This window comes from Protopterus annectens, chromosome 6.part0 (genome assembly GCF_019279795.1).
Source record: "Protopterus annectens isolate FY-2018-M chromosome 6.part0, PAN1.0, whole genome shotgun sequence".
NCBI classification, from domain to species: domain Eukaryota; kingdom Metazoa; phylum Chordata; order Ceratodontiformes; family Protopteridae; genus Protopterus; species Protopterus annectens.
In genome coordinates, this window is record NC_056737.1 from 1844406013 (window position 1) to 1844429611 (window position 23599).

Here is a 23599-nt window from a genome sequence, read left to right on the forward strand (position 1 = left end):
CTCCTGACGAATGAGTCAGTAGATCTGGCACCGGGTCCAGAATCCAGGACTCCCGCATTTGGTGAGCTTGAAGAAAGGGGAACCAAATCTGTCGAGGCCAGAACGGGGCAATGAGAATTATAGTCCTTTCCTGGTCCTTGGCTTTCTGAAGAAATCTCGGTATCAGAGGTATAGGGAGGAAAGCGTACAGGAGACCCGGGGGCCAATCGTGAATCAGAGCGTCCCTGGGGACATCCCCTGGAGGGGGAAGAAGGGCAAAGTAGCTTCTGCATTTGGTGTTCATTGGAGATGCAAACAGATCGCAGCAAGGCTGGCCCCACTTGCGGAAGATCCTTTCCGCCACTATCTGGTTGAGGGACCACTCGTGAGGTAACAGGATGGCTCTGCTCAACCTGTCCGCTATGACGTTGGATAACCCCGGGATGTGCGTTGCTATCAGAAAGTGACCCGTGGATTCTGCCCATTGCCAAATTCTCATGGCCTCTCTGCACAACTGGTAAGATTTGGTTCCTCCTTGTTTGTTTATGTACCAGACTACGGACATGTTGTCCGTCTGAACTGCAATGGTCCCTAGAGGTAGAAGGGGGGAGAAGTGTAGCAATGCTAGAAACACTGCCCTCATCTCTAGAACATTGATGTGCAGGTTGTACTCTAAACTGGTCCATTCGCCTTGGACTGTCTGTCCCTGAAAAATGCCCCCCCACCCTATCAGGGAAGCGTCCATGGTCACTGTGGCTGTTGGTGTGGGTAACACAAACGGTCGGCCGCTGATGAAATTGTGATTCTGTAACCACCAAGACAGGTGTGCTTTGCAGGTGTTTGTAATGTGAATCTCGTGTGTCAGTGGTAACTGTTGGAACGACCACTGTGCGAACAGCAGCCATTGGAGAACTCTCATGTGTAGCCTCCCCATGGGAACTGCAATGAGGGAAGCTGACATGAGTCCCAAGACTTTCAAGACTAGTTTGGCTGGGGACTTTTTGGACAATAGAAGGAGAGATACGTGTTCTTGTAGGGAGGCTATTCTGGCGGAGGGGAGTTTTAGGAGCAAAGAACGGGTATCTAGCTCTGCCCCTATAAATGAAATATGCTGCGAGGGCTGTAACGCAGATTTCTCGAAATTTATTGAAATCCCTAGCCGAACACAAAGGCTGAGAGTGTAGTCCCTGGTCTGTATCAGTTGATGCTCGGTGGTGGCAGAAAGGAGCCAGTCGTCCAGATATGGAAACACCCGGAATCCTAGGCGTCTCAAGTGAGACGCTACCACTGCCATGCATTTGGTGAAAACCCTGGGGGCTGAGGTTAGACCAAAGGGCAGGGCCCGAAACTGAAAGTGGCTGGCTCCCAGCCGGAAGCGCAGGTGATCTCTGGACGCTCTGGCCATTTTGATGTGGTAGTAGGCGTCCCTGAGATCTATTGAGTACATCCAGTCGTCCTTCTGTAAGACAGAAGGATCGATTGAAGCGTGACCATCTGGAACTTTTCTTTCTTGACATACGTATTGAGATTGCTTAGGTCCAGAATTGGCCTCCAGTCCCCTGTCTTCTTTGGAACTAAAAAGAACCTTGAGTAAGTTCCGGATCCTGTTTGGTCCGCCGGGACTGGTTGGATGACTCTTTTTCTTAGTGGCTTTGAGATTTCTATAGCTGCAGGTTCTCGCAGATGGGGTGGAACATCTGGGAATCTTTTTTGTGGTAACGGGGGGAATAGAAAAGGAATTTTGTAACCTCTGGTAATAATGCTTTTTACCCATTTGTCTGATGTAAGTTTTTGCCAGGCCTGAGGGTATAAAGCCAAGCGTCCCCCGACTGCCTCCAGAGCAGGACAGTCGGGCCTCCTCTCAGGAGTGCTGGAAAGGCTTCCCTGGGATGGTATCCCTGTCGCCTTGGTTTTGCGGACCCCCTCTGCAGCCAGGGCGGCGTCTTCCACCTCTGCCCCCCCTCTGCCTCTGGAGGGGGCATCACCCTGTGTGCCTGGGAAAGAACTCTGGGGTTTACGAAACCACATCTTTCCACCTCGTTACCCTTTGGGGTACGGTCTGGATGGGGTGGAAAAACGGACTCCGACAGCAGACAGAGTCTTTCCCTCTTGCTCACACCAGGTCAGGATATCTTTTACTTTGGGGCCAAAAAGAGTGGCGCCATCAAAGGGGGCGTTAGTAAAGGAAGACTTGAAGGCTTCCGCAAAGGAGCACAGGCACATCTAGGATTGTCTACGAAGAGCAATCGCTGAAGCTGCAGCCCTACTCGACCCTTCAGCCGCATACGAGATGAGCCTCATGGACGAGTTCACAATAGATGTAAGGGTATTGAGCTGTGCTGTAACCTTATCCGAGACAGCAGCATCTGTACTACCCTGGAGGGTATCTCCCAACTCCTTGACTAGATCCCTCTGTAATCTTGTGAAGTGTGTCAAGTAGTTCAGCGATCGCATGGAAAAAGTCGCTGAGCTGAAAATGCACTTCCCATATCTGTCCATGGTCCTAGAGCCTCTGTTAAGAGGATAAACAGACGAGGAAGATTCGGACATCTCCTTTTTCGTGGCAGCTGCCATCACCATAGCGTCCACTGGAACTCCCTTAGTGAGATATGACTTATCCTGAGGGGTAGTTATATATTTGTTAGGCTTCCTGGGAACTGGTTCCACTGTGTCAGGTGTCTCCCACGCCCTTCGAGCAATCAATTCCATTAACTCGTCGAAGGGCGGAGTGACCCAGGAGGAAGAAGGGCGAGCACAAAATGCCTTCAGCAGAACCGACTCATCCTCAGAAGGGGGTAGGGCCTGCCAATCACCTCTCTGTTTCAGGATCTCCAAGATGTCAGAAAAAGAGACATCCTCTGTAGGTGATTTTGGGGACCCCTCTGACTCATCCAAGTCAGTATCCGATGTCAAGGATTCTTGTGGAGAATCTAAGTGCCTCCTCTTGCACAATCTTTTCCTCGGGACGTCATCGGGGGGGCATCCGATGAAGCCTCCGAGGAAGAAGGGGCTCCCTCTGGGAGTGGCTGAGACACTGGTGCTCGACGCTTTTGTGTAGTCATGGGTGCAGAAGAAGACAACGGACCTTTATGGGAGGGAGAAGTTGCTTCTGCTGAAGTGGTTCTCTGAGAAGACAATACCTTCCTCATAAGGTCGAAGGCCCCTGGACCCCGAGCCGAGGAATCCCCCGGTTCCGAAGAACGCGGAGGTATCTCCGACGCGGAAACCAAGGGCATCGACCCCGAGGACGGAGCCGAAGTGATCCGTGCCGAGGCACAGAGGGGGAGAGTCGGCACCGAAATATCGGTTCGACTCTCGGTCCCGGAACCAAGGATAGATCGTCGGCTCCACGAGTCCGGTAATGGTTCTGACGGAGTCGAGGTCAACGGTGCCGACCGAGAATGGGACGGTTCCGGCACCAAGGGCTCCACTATCATCAGATCAACGTCTCCCGGCTCCGAAGGCTGAGTAGGCCTCAGAGGAGGATCAGATGGAGATAAAGGAAGGCCTTCGAGTCTCGACACCAATTGAGAGGAGACTGCAATGAGTTTGGACAGGGCCGTGTTCTCCATTAACTTCTGCACCACACGATCTATGTCGGTGTCGGAGAGGGGCCTGGAAGACCGAGTCGAAGGAATCGAGGACGGTGCTGACCTCAACAGAGCAAGAGGTGGAAGCTCCGCCACCGGTTCCAAGACTCGAGGCTCGGTGACAGACAGAAGTTCGACACTCGGCCCCGAAGTCTGTGGAACCGGTGAACGAACCTTAAACGAAGAACTCGGAGCCGATGACCTGGGCTCCGATGTCTTCGACTCCTTCGAGGATCTAGAAGCCTGGTCTGACTTGTCAAGAGCCTCCTGGAAGGCAGGCTTCAAAAGACCTCTGTCCATAAGCTTCCTGCGCCTCTCTGTCATGACCCTTCCACTAAAGGAATGACAGATAGAACAGTCTTCCTGTAAGTGGAGAGGGCCAAGACAGTAGACACAGGAGCTATGGTTGTCGGTGGCAGACATCTTCTGCCCACACTGACACCTCTTAAATCCTGACTTAGCTTTCTCAGACATTCTGTAAGAAAAAGTAAGTACACTTATTACAAAACACTGTCAAATTAGGTTATCAAGTAACTAGCAATAAAATTGCAGGTATCAAAATCCAAGTTTAGCAGTAGTGGGGTAGGCCCTAAGGTAAACTTAAACTATATATATATATATATATATATATATATATATATATATATATACTATATATAATAGAAAAAGGATGACCAGACCACACACACACACACACTAAATATAAGAGTCAAGAATCCTAAAACTTTTGAAGAAAAAGTTCAAGAAAAAAATTATCTTATCTTCCCAGTTGGTCTGAGCTGTGTAGAAACGATGCGATCGGTTGCAGCGGTAAACTAGATCTGAGGTAAAGGCAGAGGGAATTGTGGGAGGTAGGTTGGTCTCGAGCTTCTTCTGGATGCAAAGCTTTGCTAAGCAGCCGACTCGGAGCCGAGGATCGGCTCCGACACCCATGTGTAAGAACAAACGGCGAGATTGAACACTCTCACATCACACTGATTGCTTCATTGTGGAGCAAACTACCTCATGTCATCCAAAAGTAATAACTTGCATTGTTATAAAACAACCATCATTATATCTCTATTTATAATCTTTCCCTGATACTCTATTTTGACAATCCATACGCATTCTTTCCATATCTTTCAAAACAGAACTTTTTTTTAATCTGGAAAAATTCTTGGAAGTGAAGCAAATTTAACAATGAAGGAGAATGATAACTAGTGTCAAAATGAGATCTGCTAGCACTAGTATGTTCCTAAAAATAACAGACCTAACCTTTACATTACTTTGTACTGACCAATTCAGCACAACCCCAGCTCAGATGAGCACACAAGTAACAAACAAATAACTTATTACAGACATAAACACATAGGTAAGAAACAAAATGAAATGGGTACACATGACAAAGATGATGTATAATACAATGTTATTAGGTTCCTGTACATAGTCTGCACTAATTCTACCAATGTTTTTGGGACTTCAAACTATTACAGCATTGCCCATATTAGCTTTCTTGGGACCATGTCATATGCTTTCTCCAAGTCTAGGAATGCACAGTTGCACGCTTATCTCATCTCTAGCTTCTTCTCAACTGTCTGTCTCACTGCAAACATTGAGCTGGTTGTGCTGCCTCCAGACATGAATCCAGATTGCTCATTTCCCATCTTATTTTCTGCTACTTTGTGTATTTGTTTATCAGTCATCCACCCTAGAACTTTCATGCTATGTGACAGGAGTTCGATACCTCTTCACTGCCCATAGTTTTGAATGTCCCCTTTGTTCCTGTACACTGGCACTAGTATGCTTATTTTCCAGTCAATCGGTATAAGTCTTTCTCTCCATACTGCCACAAGTACCCTCAGGAGATACTTCTCTCCTAATTTACCCAACATCTTGATCATATCTGCTGTGACCAATAAGAGATTGTGGCTTTCCCTGACTTCATTTTCCTTATTTTTTTTCCTTACTTCTAGCAGGTCGGGCTCCACTTTCTCTTTTATCATGGGTTGTATCTGGAACAGTACAGCTTCTGTGTGGTTTTCTTCATCCAGAAGCTGGCGGAAGTACTTTTTCCATTTGCCTTTGATATCATGTGGATTGGTGAGCAAGTTGCTGCTGGCATCCCTAATGAGGGTGCCTGATGACTGTCTTCTTTATCATTCTGTCTTTGCCTTTTAACCTGATAGAGTTTCTCTGTGTCATCTACTAAGTAACTCTCCAATAGCTGGTAGAGTAACTCTGATGTCTTGTTCTTCACTATTGCAACATACATGTTGTTTTGAGGCAATACCATTCTTCTTCAACTCTGTCCTTCTTCCTGAGCTGCTAGAGCCCTAAGTATTTCCTTGAACTCTTGTGCTTTCTCCCAATCAACTTCCAGGTCTTCAGCCTACTATCTGTTAACGTTAGAGGCTTCTCTGGCCACTGCTTACAGATGAATGTGGCAGCTAGTGGTTTATGCTGTGGGCTGACTGTTTCATGAGGGTGGCCTTGCAATCGCTGACTTTACCTCAATGCCCTTTCCTTACTAGGAGGAAGCCTACCCGAGTTGCATGTTGTCTAGTCTTGTATGTGATCTTGTGACTGTCTTTCTTACTGAACCATTGGCAAGCATCAAGCCACTTGAAATACAGTGGTCAAGAACAGTCTCTCCTTTTTATTCCTGCTGCCCCACCCATGTGGACACAGGTAGCCCTCATATTCTGTCTTGTCTGTCCTGATATGTGCATTCAGGTCCCCTATTATCAGAATCAACTCATACTGTCCTGCTTTATATCTTGTAGGTGCTGCAACTGCTGCCTTAAATGCACTCTCTTCCTTATCACAACTCTGATGTGGGGCATAAACTGAGATTATGACTGCAGTCTGAGTGCCATGTGTCTGTCACTAATTTTGATGACATCCTTCATTGACTTCTGAAGCCTCTCCCTCATCACAATTCCCACATCATTTCTAGTCTGCCCTCCCCCAAGTAGCAGACTCCGAATCCCAGGCCAAATGGCTTTGCTGTATTGTTCTTCTATCTTGTCTCCTGTATACAGAGGATGTTCAGTCTCCTCCTTACCAACATGTTATATATTTCTAAGCTGTATCCTATACTGAGTGCCACAATCATCAGTTCCTGTTTGGGAGGCTGTTTGGTTTTACATCGAGCTTTCAGTCAACAGAGCTATCCCAAGTAACCCAAGCTGGTCAATCAGACACCAGCCAGTCAGTAGCTTATTGACTCAGGGCTGCTGGGCTTTATGACAAAGACACATTGGCCAATAGGGGACACATACACCCCTCCTATTCTTCCTTTGATGGTGTACATCTGTTGAAAGTTGGGAAAGCCACATGAAACAGGTTGACAGAACCACCGATTTCACTGGTGATGGTTTGGAGGTTGTCTACAGATAATTCTTGCCCTTGGTCAGCTTGACCTTAGCAGCTGTACACAGTAAGGCTAAGACTGATTTCTCTGTGGGCATGGTATCTCCACCAGACTGACCAGAAGAATTTAGTGTAACTGATCTCAGGGTCACAATGTCAGTGATGGTTACTTATAAAACGTAGTTATAGGTTATTTGCATAGATTGTTTGCATGGATGTGAAAAGTTACATTTGACTGCTGTAAGAAACAGTTTCCTATTTTAGAAGAAACAAGAAACTGCCAATCTCTGTAATGTTGCATAGATCACTTACTCACTCACAATTTACTCACCATAAAATGACAATTTAGTTGAATAAAATTAATGCAGTGGATCTTAAACTACAATTAAAACAAAAAAAATTTGCAATCCCGTGTTATTAATGGCATATTTCTAAAACTGATTAATGTAAATCTAACCAACATGCATTTCTGTTTGTGAATCCCTTATTTACTACTGTATGTAAATTCTTCCTTTCAAGCAGCATACAAGCCATTAAAAATAACACAATGTAAAAATAAATGTAACTCCACTTTTCAAAACTGTCACTTTCTGCAGTTTTACACATCTGGACTACCAATAAGGCAGTACTGTATGAGTTAATTAACATACTAGACATTTCGCGAACGAAACCAGTGGCTCTGTCAACCTGTTTCAGATTAATGCCACTACCACAAATTAACAAACCAAGAAGACAACATGCCCTTCGTGACGACAAAAAACAAAAGCTTATCTTAGATTAATACCTTCATCCCCCCCACTGAATCCTACAGTCCAACTTTTTGAAAAAATACGTGAACATAAAATATGTTTAATACCTGGTTAAAAAAATGTAACAAACCTTTTGTTAATCTTAGTTCAGATGAAAGGCTATTTCTACAACAGGTTAGATGCAATAAAAATATTAGATTGATGAAACCTGACAAAAAGGGTAGTCTGGTGTTATTGAATTTCATTGATTATACTAGTAAAATGGAAATACTACTCATGAGGGACATATACAAGAAAGTCTCGATTAATGAAATTCATACTGCATGTTCTAAGATAGATAAAATGCTTTATGATATATTATTGCAGGACGAGATAACCAACTACAATCATCTCATTAAAAATTAGTTTTCTATTGTACTTGCAATTTTTGGTGTCCCCAGAATTCATAAAAATTTGGAATAGCCACCACTGCACCCTATTGTTGATGCAGAAAATTCAAAAATACACCCTTTAGCAAAATATATAGGTTATAAACTATAATATGTTTTTAATACTAACCCAACAAACTCCTCTGAACCTGCTCCAACTACTAACTCTGCACATACTTCTTCCCTCAAAACTGTACCTACCAGCTATATCAAATCTCTACTCCCACAAGGTTAAAACCATGCCCAGTATCAGCTGATAATATCCCCTCATATTTCCTTCTGCTAGTAGCTGACTCTCTTGCTCTCCCTGTATCTATCCTAATCAATCGCTCCATCTCTGATTCTGAAGTCCCTTCTACCTGGAAACAATTCTACACTTTACCTGTTCACAAAGTTGGTAACTCCTCAGATATCATCAATTTCAGATGTCATCACTATCCTCTTCCCACTCTCTCTACAGTTCTGGAAAAAAATGTACACACAAACAAGTCATGCAATATCTAATACAGGAAAATCTGCTCACACTCACTCAACATGGCTTCAGACTAAACATAGCACTACCACATCCCTATTATCCTTCCTTAACACAATTTCTCTAGCCAGAGATGACCACAAACTTATCTCTTGCCTGTTCGTAGACCTTTCAAAGGCTTTCAACACTGCCTCTCACTCTCTTCTGCTGGAAAAACTGTCTAACCTTAACTTGTCTTCTGAAACGGTTGCATGGTTCTCTAGCTACCTCATTGGTAGGCTGCAATCAGTGAGATGGCATTCTGCACTACCCCCTTCTCTCCCCAAGGATCTATTCTTGGGACACTACTTTTTAATATCTTGACTAATCTACTCTACACCTCTTGCCCTCAGTTTTCTCTAGTTCACTATGAATATGACCCTAAAGTCATCACCACTGCCAACTGTCCCTCTGAACTCTTCTCAGCTACTCAGCCATTCTTTAAATAAGTTGAAACCTGGCTCTCCAATAACCAGCTCACCCTCAACCCTAAAAAAACTAAACTGTTACTCTTTCTCCCCAAAAATCTTAACTATATTAAATCCACCTTCTCCATATCGTCTCTTAATAACACTCCCATTGAAGTGGAATCCAGCACAAAACTCCTCGGCGTCACCATCAATGATCAACTTAAATTTGGCCAACATGTAAATAACTGTATCAGAAAAACCCACCAGAAATTAGGGCTCCTGTACAGAAACAAGAAGTTTCTAACTGCTGAAGCCAAGATTACTCTCTCTCATGCTTACCTTCTACCCAGTCTAATGTATAGCCCCCAAATTCTCACAAATCTCAACTCCTCGGTACTGACCAAACTAGAGTCTACTTACAACAAGGTAGCTCAATTTGCTGCTCAGCAAATTTACAAATCCCATCACTGTCTCTCTCTAAAACACCTAAACTGGCTCAAACTACCCCACCTGCTTCTCCTCTCTCAGCTCCAGATCATCCACTCTATCCTATTCCAGCTTTCCTACTGTCTGGCTCTATCCTCCCTCATCTAACACTATTCTCCTACTAGATCTCTCTGGAGTTCTACCCAAGAGCTACTACATACCTATAATCCCAAGACCAAGTCTAGGTGCAACATATATAGCTATCATCCTTCTATTGCTTGGTATAAACTCCCACTAGATATCAGGACCCTCACACATCCTAAACAGTTTAAGACAGCCACTAAAGAGTATTATAAATGTCACTGGACTTGCCACTGTACTCACCCTCCCTGAATATTCCCCCATCCAAATTACAATCACTATCCTGCTCTCTACTTTTTCTCTCAGAAGTTCACTCTATCCTTTTCTTAACTATTCCCTCAACTGTCTTTTTTAACCTAATCTGCTAACGTCTTTGAGTAACTTTCAATAGTAGATGTCCTGCCTAACTCCAACTTTGAATATGATCTGTATTGCATTATGTAACTTAAGTTAATACTTCTTATTCTCATAGAACATATTACTAAAATCTAGATTTTGTATTGTAAGAATTATGTATTTTCTGCTGTTTTAATTGCTTTTGTTATATGATAATTGTATAATATTTGGAGCTTTTCTCCCCGGGCCTCCACTGAAAAAGGGCTCCTCAGCTCAGTCCGACATACCTGGTCAACAAATATAAAATAAATAATGTTTTTATAAAATCTAGTTATTTGTTATATAATTCCTGGGATTTTTTTTACGTAGGATTGAGAGCCATTTGTTTATGGCAAATACCTCATTTGTTACCATTGATGTTAAAGATCTATATTCAGTTATTTTACATATTTTAGGCCTTGACTGGTTTCATGATTATTTAGTGGATTACACTGACATTGGGGCAAATAAAGTGGTGGTTTTAACTTCCCTTATGGAATTGCTGTTACAGAACAATTATGTGTATTTTGAGGGATCCTACTACCACCAATGTACTAATGTAGCTATGGGCGATGCTTGTGCCCCTGCATTTGCCAACACAGTTATGGCATTTTTGGAAGAGAAATATATTTTTAATTCTTTTCAAAATGTTTAGGGTCTTTATACTCACTTTTAGATAATATTTGTATTTTTTGGAATGATAGTTATGAAATACTACTATAATTTATAACATATATTAATTAAATTACAGCATTTTTAAATTTTACCTGGAATTGGTCAAAGGATATTTTATGCTTTTTGGATATACAGCTTACTAAGGATTGGTTAAGACAAGTGTTTATGTCCAAAATTTATAAGAAGCCTACCCATTCAAATTCACGGTTGCATTATTCCAGATGTCATCCATCTTTTCAAAAAAGAGCACTTGTAAAGAGTCAGATCGAATGCTTGGTCAAGGTGAGCTCTGATAATAGTTTATTTGCTTTCAGTAAACATCTTTATTAAATTATCAAGTATGACATAGGCAATCTTACATTTAAAATGTGATAGACATAGGTAAACTATAAGATATGTTTTTATGAGGGGTTATACTCCCAACCTTATGTATGAGTTAAGTAATGAAATAATTTATAAAAGAAATATGGGATTCTATGAACCTATTTTAGGTAAGGAGAGTATAGTCAAACCAATATGGCGAGAACTGATGAACATAAAAGGGTAATGGCTTCGACTTATAACCAAGATGCTAAGGCTATTTGTGACATTTTGAAAAATAATTGGAATCTGTTTCTGGTGGGGGGGCCCAATTCATGATTTTAGAAGAATCGCCAAAAGTGGTGTTTAAAAAAAGATAGAAGCTTTAAAAACCCACTGGAATCAGGCTTTTATTCTGGACCTTCGGTTAATAGTAACAGAACTAAATTTGGAACTTATAAATGCGGTCAATGTGGCGAATGCAGATATATACAGGAAGGATCATCTGTTAATATACCTACTCAAGGTATGTGGAAGGTTTAGAAGCATTTTAATTGTCTTACAAAGAGAGTGGTATATATAGCTCTATGTCAAAGTTGTATGGCATTTTCTATAGGGAAAACTGACTATGCTCACAGAAAGGATTTATAAGCACATTTATAATATTAAAAAATGTGAAGGAAAAAAATGCAGTTTTTAGACATATCGCTTCCTATCCAGACCATGAATTTAAGTTTTTTTTATACTAGGCATGATTAAAATTAACCCTACAGGTGGCCCCTGGAAAGATGAACTTGAAGTAAATTAATTAATGTGGAAACTTGCCATAAATGCAGGGAATGAACCCGGAATGAATGATTATGTTTCAATTTCAAGTATTTTTAAACTTAAACACTATTATTTATAAAATTAGTGGATGATGTTTACATGTTTGTAGCATTCCGTTTGAATATGAATTTTATATATATATACATATATATATATATATATATATATATATATATATATATATAAATATACACACGCACACACACACATATATATATATATATATATATATATAAGTATATTAATATTTATATGCTATTCAAATTGTACTGTTCTCTATAATAGTGTTTTGCACTTTAAGAATTGTAAAATGGAGTAGATACAGTAATGTACAGTAATGAGGTCACTTCTAATTGTAAATCATTTAAACAAAAGAAATGATGTTCTTACCATAACGTTCCATCTGTGTTGTGAATTTTCATTCATCCTCAAAGTATGGGATTCAGATCCAACCCTCGGCCGCTATTTTGGCTTGTGGAAGCCTACAAACCCTCACGCTCTCCCCTACCCAAGATGCTCTGGTCTTCATTCTCTCAGATAATATATATAACTTGATACAGAAAAAGCAGAAGAAATAGGAAACTTTACAAAGCATCACCATCGGAGTTCAACATCTACGGAACATAAGGTGTCTAATGTGTTATCATGTACTTGTTTCTTCCTATAGGCGAGGGGTAAGAGGGTGTGGAGCTGAGGATGAATGAAAATGGACAACACAGATGGAATGTTATGGTAAGAACATAAATTCGTTATCTGATGCTCTCAGTTTTCATTCATCCTCAAAGTATGGGACAGAGTCCCCAACTACCTGAGCCCTGAGTGGTCCCTAAGGAAGGATGTTCCTGAGAACGTCCGAACCAAAGGCTGCTCTTCCCCTTGACACCAGATCCAATTTATAGTGACTGATAAAGGTATGTGGGTTTCATCAAGTCGCAGCTGCACAAATATCATCCATGGAAGCTCTAGATAGGAAAACAGAAGTAGCCGCCATGGATCTAGTAGAATGAGCCTTTACATGTCTTTGAAGGGGAACATTCAACTTTTTGTTGACAAAGGAAATACATTCAGTAATCCATCTAGCTAAAGAAACTTTAGTGACAGCTTCCCCCAATCTATGATGTACAAATGAAACAAAAAGTTGGTCTGCTTTCCTCAAATGTTTTGTATGGTGTAAGTAAAAACGTAAACTGTCTGGGTACATCCAGTAAATGTAATAAGTATTCTCCTTTGTTACTGAAATTTGGAAAGAATACAGGGAGGTTAATGGTCTGGTTAATATTTGATTCTGACACCACCTTCGGTAGAAAGGAAGCATTGGTACATAAGGTAACCCTATCCTTATGAAAGACTAAGAAAGAAGGTTTTGATGATAATATTTGAAGTTCCGATATTCTTCTACCCAAAGTTATCGCAAGCACAAAGGCTGTCTTCCAAGACAATTTAGCATTTAGCTGCAGGTTCAAAAGAAGTCAGGGCCTACAGTGCTAGACTTAAATTCCATGGGGGGATAGTGTTTTTAAAAGGGGGTCTGAGCAACACAGTACCCTTTAATAATACTGTGTAAACTTTAGAGGAAGTCAAAGTAGAATTCCTGAATCCTACAAGAAAATTTGAAATCGCTGCTACCTGCACCTTAACCGTAGATAAACTTTTATCATTAAACATCTCAGCTAGAAAATCAAGGCCTGAGTGAATAGGAGCTGGAAAGGGATTTATGTGATTTTGTCCACCCAAAAGACAAAATGTTTCCATTTGCTTTTGTACAATTTTCTGGTGGACAGCTTATAATAAAATGGAACGGACCGGGGAAGAAAGCATAGGTTGCCTGGCCATCGGCAGAACTGAAGAAACCGTGAGGTCAGTCTAAGCCTTGGAATGTCTAGATGAACCAGTGCCATTGGATGGGGCAGAAGATCTGGATTCAGATCCAGAATCCAAGGTAAGGACAGAAGATGAGGCCATAGAAAGGGAAACCATACTTGTCGAGGCCAGTAAGGTGCAGTGAGGATGACTCTGCTCTTCAATCTGGCTGCTTTCTGTAGAAACTTGGGAATCAAGGGAGTTGGGGGGCTAGGAGTATAACAGACTGGGGGCCAACTGTGGAGAACAGCATCCCTCGGAGACTCCCCTGTTGGGGGGGACTAGGGCAAAGAAGCTGCTGCACTTGTTTAGGGGAGATGCAAAAAGGTCACAGCAAGGCTAACCCCCATTGATGGAAGATCATTTCCACCACCTTGTGGTTGAGAGACCACTCGTGATGAAATAGGATGGACCTGCTGAGTTTGTCTGCTATCACACTGGACTTCCCCAGAATGTGCATTGCCATCAGAAAATGACTGGAGGCTATCACTGCCACACTCTGAGGGGTTCTCGACACAGGGGGTGAGATTTGATTCCTCCTTGTTTGTTGCTATATCAAACTACTGACATATTGTCCATTTGAACTGCAATTGTCACGAGAGGGAGATAATCTTAGAATGCTTGCAACACCAGAAGCACCGCTCTCATCTCTAGAATGTCGATATGCAGATTGGCCTCTTCGGGGGTCCAAGCGCCTTGGACCGTCTTCTCCAGGTAATGCCCCCCCACCCAATCTGGCAAGCGTCCATGCTCACTATGGCCTTAGGCTGAGGAAGTATGAATGGTCAACCTTATTGGAGCTGGGAAGACTGCATCCATCATGAGAGGTACCTCTTGCATATCTGAGTCACCCTTATCTTCACGGACACAGGGTGACTGAAAATGGACTAATGTGTCTGGAGCATCCATTGTAATATTCTCATGTGATACCTCTCCAGGGGCACTAGGATCATGGCTGCTGACATCAAAACTAGAGCCTGTAAATCTATTCTGGCTGAAGTCTTTGTACTGAAGATACTCCTGCTGACTTGGGTTTCTGATAGTCTGTATTCACAACAATGGAAGTGACGCAATGATGGATTTGTGTGTTAAAGATTGCATTTATGAATTCCAGTTTCTGGGTGGGCTGCAAGTTTGATTTGTTGTGATTTATGGTGATTCCAAGATTTAAACAAGTTCTCAGTACCTGGTCTCTTGCTTGTACCAACTGATGCTTGGTTGGGGCAGTGATGAGCCAGTCATCTAAATACAGAAACACCAGGATTCCCTGCAACCTTAGATGTGCTGCTACCACTGCCATGCATTTGGTAAACATCCTGGGGGCTGTGGTGAGACCAAAGGGTAGTGTCCTGAATTGATAGTGACTTGCTCCCACTCAGAAGCATAAGAACCTTCTGGACCGTCTGTTCATCTTTATATGATAGTATGCGTCCTGGAGGTCCATACAGCACATCCTTTCCCAGAAAGGGTAGAATGGACTGTACCATGACCATCTGGAACTTGGTGTGTGTAATCAACTTGTTTAGCTCACTGAGATCCAAAATCAGTCTCCCGTCCCCATGTCTTCTTTGGAACTAAAAAGAACCTTGAGTAAGTTTCGGATCCTATTTGATCTGGTGGGACCTCTTGGATGATTCGAGCAACTGTTGAATTTGCTGAATTGCCAGCTCCCTCTGATTGAATGGAACATCGGGGAGCTTTGTAATCGATAGGAGCGACAGGAAAAAGGGTATTATATATCTTCTGGTAATAATTCTCTGCACCCAAGTGACATTTGTTATATTTAGCCAGGCCATTTGGTGTAGGGAAAGATGACTCCTGACTGCCTCCAGAGGAAGAAAATTGAGCCTTCTTTCAGGAGCATGATACGGCCTGTCAAAGAAGGTATCTCGGGACCCTGTATTCTGCAGGCCTCCTCTGCCACAAGGGTGTCTTCTACCATTATCATTTTCCCCACTGCCTCTGGAAGAACTAGCTCCACATGTGTCTTGGAATGGATGTTGAGATTTCTTGAACCACATTTTGCGACTTCCCCAATGATTCCTTGAACAGGTTCATTGGGAGATCAAAAAACATACCCCAAAGGCAGACAAGGCCTTTCTGTCTTTTTCACACCTGGAGAATGTTTCTTTAACAGTGGGTCCAAAAAGCAAAGATCCGTCAAATGGAGTGTTGATGGAAGAAGACTTAAAAGACTCTGCAAAATCACACAAGTGCACCTAGGCATGCCTCCTAATGGATATGCCTGAAGCCGCCACCCGTGAGGCACTTTCCATAGCATTGGAGATGAGCCACATGGAGGAGTTCACCATCAATAGTACAATAGTAAACTAGGAAGCCACAGATGTTTGGCTCCATCAGCTGTGGTCCTTGCTAACCAGTTAGAAAGTTCATGAGTAGATCGCTTTGTAATCTCATAAAGTGGGCTAGATAATTCAGCTATCATATGGCAAAAGTCACTGAAGCGTATACCTGCTTCCTAATCCTGTCCATGGCCCTACATTCTGTGTTGGGAGGATGGACAGATGTACTCTCTTTGGTGAGTTCCTTTTTGGTGGCCATCACCACAACCATAGCATCAACTGGTACGCTCTTACTCCAATACTGCCTTTCTACTGGAGATGCCATAATTTTATCTGGTCTCTTGGTGATGGATGGGTTTGGTCGAATCAGGTTCCCTCCAAACCTTTCAACAAATTAGATCTACCAACTCGTTGGCAGGCGGGGGCTACCAGGAGGTAGATGGGCCAGTCCTGAAAGCTTCCAAGTATACTGACTCTTCAGGAGAAGGGTTCTGGACAGACCAGCCACCTTTCTGTTTCATGAGTTCAAGGATGTCTCCAAAGGAGATGTCATTGGGTAGTGATTTGGGAGACCCTTCTCACTCATCAAAGTCGGTATCCGTGGTGAGAGACTGTTGGGGTGAGTCCTGGTATTTTCTCTTACACTGTTTCTTCCTAGAAACTTCCTCAGATGGGTTGATCCTGGAAAGTATAGAAAGAGGTAGGAATCCCACACTGGGCAGACTGCAAACTTTGGACTGGCTGTCCCAGTGGCGTGGAGTGGTGAGGATCATGTGACAAAGTCAGCTGCGTGGTTGAGGGTAGAGCCGAGGGGGAAGGACCCACCTGATTTGAAGATGCAGAAAAGACCCTCTTCACTGTCTCAAAGGCTGACCTCCCTGGGGAGGATGAGACCAATAGAGCAGAGCAAGGGAGTCCCTGGTCACCCAGTACCCCCCCTCCCTGCAGGCTGTCTGCCTGAGGAGGATGCTGGAGCCAAACTATTAAACGCCAAAGCTCTGAGATGGAGAGAAGACTCCAAGAACTTCAGAGTCAACTGAACACCCTCGGATGTGACAGGGAAGCCTCGGCATCGATTGCCGTCTGGATCTGAAAAAGTTGGAGCTGGCAAACTCAGAGTTATTGTCGGATCCAAAGAAACCATCTTCTTCAGATCTGACACAGATGGGCCTGTGCACTCAGATCCAATAACTCTGTTGGAGCTGGCAAACTCAGAGTTACTGTCGGGTCCAAAGAAACCATCTTCTTCAGATCTGACACAGATGGGCCCGCGCACTCAGATCCAATAACTCTGATCCTGTACATCGAGTCAGAGGAGGAGGAGTGGACTCTGGTGGAAGTCCCTGATCTGATGGGGTAGGAACTAAAACGGTACCCCTCTGAAGTTGTTCTGTGACCAGTTCCCTCACCATCCTAGCCACATCTGCCTCAGTCAAACTTTTGGAAGAGTGGGAAGACACAATAGATGACAGTCCAGGAAGGGAGAGGGTACTCTAGATGGTACTGGATTCAGTGACGGCAAGCAGACTGTCTGAAAAAGAGGCTTCAGATCTGAAGCCTTTGGATCTGAAAAACGTCTTAGTCTTGGGATCTGGGGATACCATTTTCATCGGCTCTGAAGACTTATGAGACATCTGTTAAGTCAGATCTAACCTCTAGGCACTTTTCTCTTCGGTTCTGAGGAGAATGGAGCCTCAGCAGATCTGGATCTCTTTGTATGGTCTCTTGGTTTGGATGAAGTAGATGGTTGAACTCCCAAGATGGATTGTGAGAAAGTAGAGGGCAACATCCCCTTTAGAATCAACGTTTTTTCCTTTCTGTGAGAACCCTAGGACTGAAGGCTTCACAGATATCACACTGCTTGTTCAGGTGTTCTGGACCTAAGAAGTACACACATAAGGAACACCCATCAGAAAAAGGCATCTTGTGTCCGCATTTAGTGTACTTTTTAAACCCTTTCTCCGACATTTTCTACAGACACAAAAAAAAAACTTGACAGTTACTAGAATTGAGAGATGTAAATCGACTGTCACTAATGGACTAACACACACATGTACACACACTCGCAAGACAAGGGAAATTAACTACAAAGGGAGAAAGTTTTTAGATTAGCTAGTTTAGAGTACAGAGTTTTTTGTTTTTTTTAATAGAGGATAGGAAGAGAAAACAAGCAGCAGACCACCAAAAAAGGTGCCTAGAAGGAGGAGAGTGAAAATAGATCAACATAACAGTACAAAAAAATGCAGAAAAGGGAAATGCTAATAGGAAAAAGAGATTTTCTAAAAAATTATCTGACTTTGAAAACAAACAAGATCTGAGAGGAATTGGGACCAAAACATCATGGTGGGGAGGAGCTTGAGAGTTTGTAGACTTTCACAAGCTGAAATAGTGGCCGAGTCGGATCCGAATGTCAGATATTAGTCCCATAAGTTGAGGATGAATGAAAACTGACATCAGACTGGTGTTTTTAACTGAATGTTAGTTTTGAATAAGTCCTTTTACCTACAGGACAAAAGCGCTTAACTAACAATATTTATTAAAGCTTTTGTTTTTTTGTCTTCACGAGTGTCATGTCATCTTGTTGGTTAACCTGTTTCAGATGGTTTTCCCAAATTCCACAGATTTACACCATCAAAGGAAGAAAAGCAGGAGGTCTATGTGTCCCCTATTGTCCTATGTGTGCCTACCATAAAGCCCATCAGCCCTGAGTCAATACGTTATTGACTGGCCAGTGTCCAGTTGCACAGCTTTGGTTACCTGGCATAGCTCTGTTAAGTGAAAGCTGGATGTAAAATAATCTCATACACTTGTTGATACAGAAATAGATTTTCCCTAAAGCTCCAAAGAAGACTCATCTCAAAAGACTATTTCTGGCCAAGGAAATAATGGTACAGATACACAAAAGCTCTAAACAGAGCCCATGGGAGAAAGATATATGCTCTAGATTCAGAAGGAACATTTCAGTCAGTAGTTGTGAGAAGTCTGGCTTAGTTTCTTGCTTTGCTGTTTTGTCCTGTTTATCAAGATGGCAAAATCAGAATAAGAATATCTACTCCACAAAGTGACCACTGTAATGAAATGAGCAGATGGTTATTCCTAGTGCTATATCCAAAACGAAGCCTGTAATATACCAACACAGCCTCCCTGTAAGACCATCCCCATCTCATTAACTTCCTCTCTCATGAAGCACTGCACAAGTCAACTGTAAGTTGCTTAGATGAATACGAAATACTGCAAGAAGGTTATGGTTACTTATAACATGCAGATGCAACTCACAGGTAGCCTGAAGTAAATAAATAAGGTGCAATGGGTGTTACTATGGAGAAAACACAAGTAGCACAATTCTCAGTTACACTTATGTCTTAGTTCCTGATGCATGTTATAAGTAACCACTACCAGATTATTTATATAAGCATCTGCGTTCAAACGGCATCCACACTCAGGGTTTCGTCATCAATCTGAAAATAAAAGAGGGCAGGAATTTAAGCTGTGAGGTAATACCCAACTTATTATAATGCTTGATGGCAGAAGTTGGAGCATTTCATTTTAGAAATAGCATGAATACCCCCACCCCATTAGACAGTGATTCATAGTGAAGTTCCCATCTTCCTTGCTTTCCTAAAGGCAGACTCTCTGATACTGTAGTCCAGAAACTTAAATATAAATTGGAAAGACAAGTTACCAGTGCGAAACTTCAGTGTGATCTGCTGGGCTCGCTAAATTACTGGTAGGAAGAGCAGCTGAAGGAGCTGCATCAGATCATGTCTAGTATAATTAATAAGCTCCTTGTTCTCTTTCCCTTCAGAAATCCCAGTCTGTCTTAAAGACCTATAATGGCTCTGATTATTTAGGATATCCACCTTACTTTCATCCTGAAAGACCAGGCTCTCTGATTTTCCAGCTGTGATACATGACCATCTGTACTATCATGCTGCCCTGCTAAGACCTATGATCAATGAATCAGTATATTCTTTACTGCTGACAGCTTCTACTTCTGCTTCAGATTCTTTGACTCATGCAGTATCTTTTAAAAAGTTTAAAACAGTGCTGATAATAAATTAGAAGCTTGTGAATACTAAGATCCACAGATTACTTTTTCATGTTGGCAGCTGTTACCCATTGGAAGCATGGACTGTGAAATAAATTACAATAATCAAATCAAAAGAAGTGCATATAAAAAGCAACAGCAATTTCCAATGTATCCTTTAACTACTGAATGAAACAAAGTAAATGAGTTAGGTAAAATAAGCCCTGCTGCTCTACTTTAATGCATAAAATCACTCCTGGGATCTACATAGGCATTAATGATCAGTCTAGGAGTTATAGTTAATGGAAGAAAACATCACATAAAAAAAAAAATCAAAAAGTCTACATACATGAAACTGTAAAACATCATATGCAATTAACAACAAATACAACACACTCCCCAAAAGGGACACCTCCACAAAATGCCATTACCCTAGCCTGATCACATGCCGCAGTGACAGCAATACTGCAAGCTCAGCAAACAGAATCAGGACCCCTTGTAAGAAATTTTTCCCTTGACTCACACTTACCTTACATATATAAACTCTAGGGTTGCACAAAAAGTGAAGAAAATAAAAAACACCAGTTTTAAACAAACTCCAACAGAGAATGCTTCTGTATTTAGATACAGACCCTCAATGTGAATATTTCCAATTAGCAAATTCTTTTACTCAAAGTCTGAGTCTGCATATGTAATCAACTATGTAAAGAAAACAAACATCACTATAACTTGCACTAATCACTCATTCCAACAATCCACTATATACATAACCAATTACAAATGTAGACAAACATCTGACTGAACTGGCTCTGCTCACTAGCAAGACTCCCTTTAGCACATCATGGATGTTCTTCTATAGCACTCCAAAAAAGACATATTTTTCACCGCAATACAGCAAATAAATATCCAGGCTGTTGTATCTTTAACCTTAACTGACATAACCACAACATAAGAATCAATGTTTTTCATCCATTTGTCAGCTTTCTTTAATAATGCCCCACAAGCCATTTCTACGCACCTTGTTTTGAATACAAATAAATAAACAGTCTATACGAATAATATATGTGCCTTTAAAATATGCTTAACATTTAATATTAAGTGAGATTAAGTAAGAAGTGGTAACCTGCTGCAGTACACAGCAAATATAATACAAGTTGGTACAGTAAAACAAATAACACAATTGTTCATTCAACAGAGTGCTTGGTATGGGGAGTTAGCTGTTACTAAAGGCTGCAGTACAGGAGACTATGGGAACCAATAACAACATTCCAGTGCAGTGGAACTAGTACTTTATACCCTGGGTTATGCTGTCACCACATGGAAGCCCTGTGGAAGTAGGAGACAACAGGCTGGTTTGAAGGAAGAGCAACTGTAGCTCTTTATTGCAAATGCCCCTCTAGAAGCATGCATCAACACATGTTTCCAGTTTCCAGAATGTAGAGGAGGAGGAAGCAAAATGAAATAGGACAAAAAGGCAGGTATAAAATGCTGTGTCTACTTACTAAATATGATATAGTATGGACTCTGCAAGTGACAATCTAGGAGTGTCACACCTCCCTCTCGTGCTTTCTAGGGAATGCAACAAGTATGTCTATGGTAAGTACAGATTTTATGCAAAGTACTGGAATGACTTTGTCTACACTATGGTTAGGCAGGATAGAAGCCAAAGTGCTCTACTTTGCTTTGTTCATGGAAGACAAATTACTTTTTATCAAATAAAAAAAGTGTGTGTGCAGTACAACATTTAATGACTTACCTCAACTTGTATGGTCAAACCTTGAAGACAGAACTGTGATTCAAATGTTATAGAGTGAAGCTCTTCTGTAACATTGAGAGGCCCCTGATAGAAAAGAGAGAAATAAACTGAAAACTAATTATCAGTGGTTTGCCACTTAGTCTCCTAATCAACAATAAATAAAAAAATACATATTTTTTGTTACAACTGACCACAGAGAAGCCTTTGTTTTATTAAAATGTGTGGCCATTATAAGCCCACTACAGCAATGTTCTCTCTTTGCTATACTCAATGTACAGCCTGACATAGAAGAACAGTATCAGATTACAAATATGTGAGGAACATTATAATACATATGGGTGGATTTTGCACCACCATGTAAGTAAAGTACATCAAGAATATTTAAACATTAAACTTTGATCAGATACAGAGATTAAAGACTTTTCCAAACCTACATACAGCTGGACAATACACAGCAGCATAAACAGAAGTATAAATTTAACAAAGCAGCTGTCGGAAAATAAAGTATCTCTCTGAAAAAAGACCAAAGTCCGCAGCAAAACAGTATAACAACACAGAGAGAAATACACAACGGCCACTTGAGGAAAGAAAAAATTATTTAATTCGGTTAGTGCCAGGGGACCCCACAGGATTTTTTGCAGGGGGGGGGCAAACACAGAGCCCCCCCATGCAACCCTTCCACCATGCAGACGTTCCAGTGTCTCATTACTTGGCTATTTCTCCCCAGTTGCCATAAACACTGTTCAAAACTCTCATTCTGCATACTGTTTTATGCTTTATTTCTACAATGACTACAGATATTTGGATTTAATTTAATTTACAACTTTTATTTCAAATTTTATAGCACAAACAAAAACAGACATTTGCTAAACATAGCAATAGTCTTACAATGAAAACAGACTTAGCATTAAAGTTTCTCTACCTTTGAAACTCACATTCACTGAAATAGCATTGAAACCCAAATTTAAAGAAAATGCATCTGGACAGTTGCCCCCTTGCACACATTTTTTGGGCCATGCAAAAGTGCTTTGATTCACCTTCCTGACTGTATTAATTATAATATACAACTGAATTATATCCCTTGTATAATACAGTACTACTTGTTAGAGTGTTTTAAATTTACAGTTTTGAACATTTTTCTAGTAAGCAATGAGAAAAACATACAAACGGATAATGACAAACTGCTCAATTCAGAACATTTCAACCATAAAAGGCCACTCAAACTTGTGTCATTACAATCCACCAATATCAGCCAATATACACAATCTCTGCAGAAGTAAAAGTCATCTGAATAATTCCACATTAAAGATATCTGGAACTAATGAATATGTTGTTGCTAGAAAACAACTACATATTTCAGTGCTTCATCTACAAATTCAGTGCATGTTGCCCTCAAGGAATAAATTACCTATGTTACATTAAAAAAATGGTAAGCTGGTATATTGCAATACAAAATTGGTGACAAGCTGAAAACAGGTTCATACTTACTAAGCTCTCATCCACAAGAGGACATCCTCAGGACTGCAGCACCCTACCCCCTTAAAATACAAATCTACATGCTGTGGTAGTAGAACCTGCAGCCCTCTATATCAAGATGCAAGTATGCTACCTGCTGTACTACTAACACTATAAAATTCTACACCACAATAGTGATGCCATTTACTAAACAAAACAGTTGTACATTTTAAGCAGACAGCATGAGCAGCAGTAAACTTTTCTTCCCTTGAAGCTCACAATTCCTTGAAAATGCACTTGAAAATAAATTCCACCTGCTAACTCTAACTAGGGTATTTTACACTCTCTCTCTCACACACACACACACACAGACACAGACACACACACACACACAACCTCTTAGCGCAAAAAATCTGGACAAAGCCTAAAATAAAT

At 41.5% G+C, this 23599-nt stretch overlaps 1 protein-coding gene across 3 annotated transcripts in view; it reads right to left on the bottom strand.

Moving 5' to 3' along the window:
* Nucleotides 1-23599, bottom strand: part of STAT4 (signal transducer and activator of transcription 4) — a 3571511-nt gene that overhangs the window by 961904 nt on the left and 2586008 nt on the right. For all 3 annotated transcript variants that reach the window (XM_044075198.1, XM_044075197.1, XM_044075196.1), the window contains one exon: nt 21710-21793. In XM_044075198.1, the coding sequence (XP_043931133.1) occupies nt 21710-21793 (84 nt within the window). The remainder of the gene's footprint in view (nt 1-21709; nt 21794-23599) is intronic.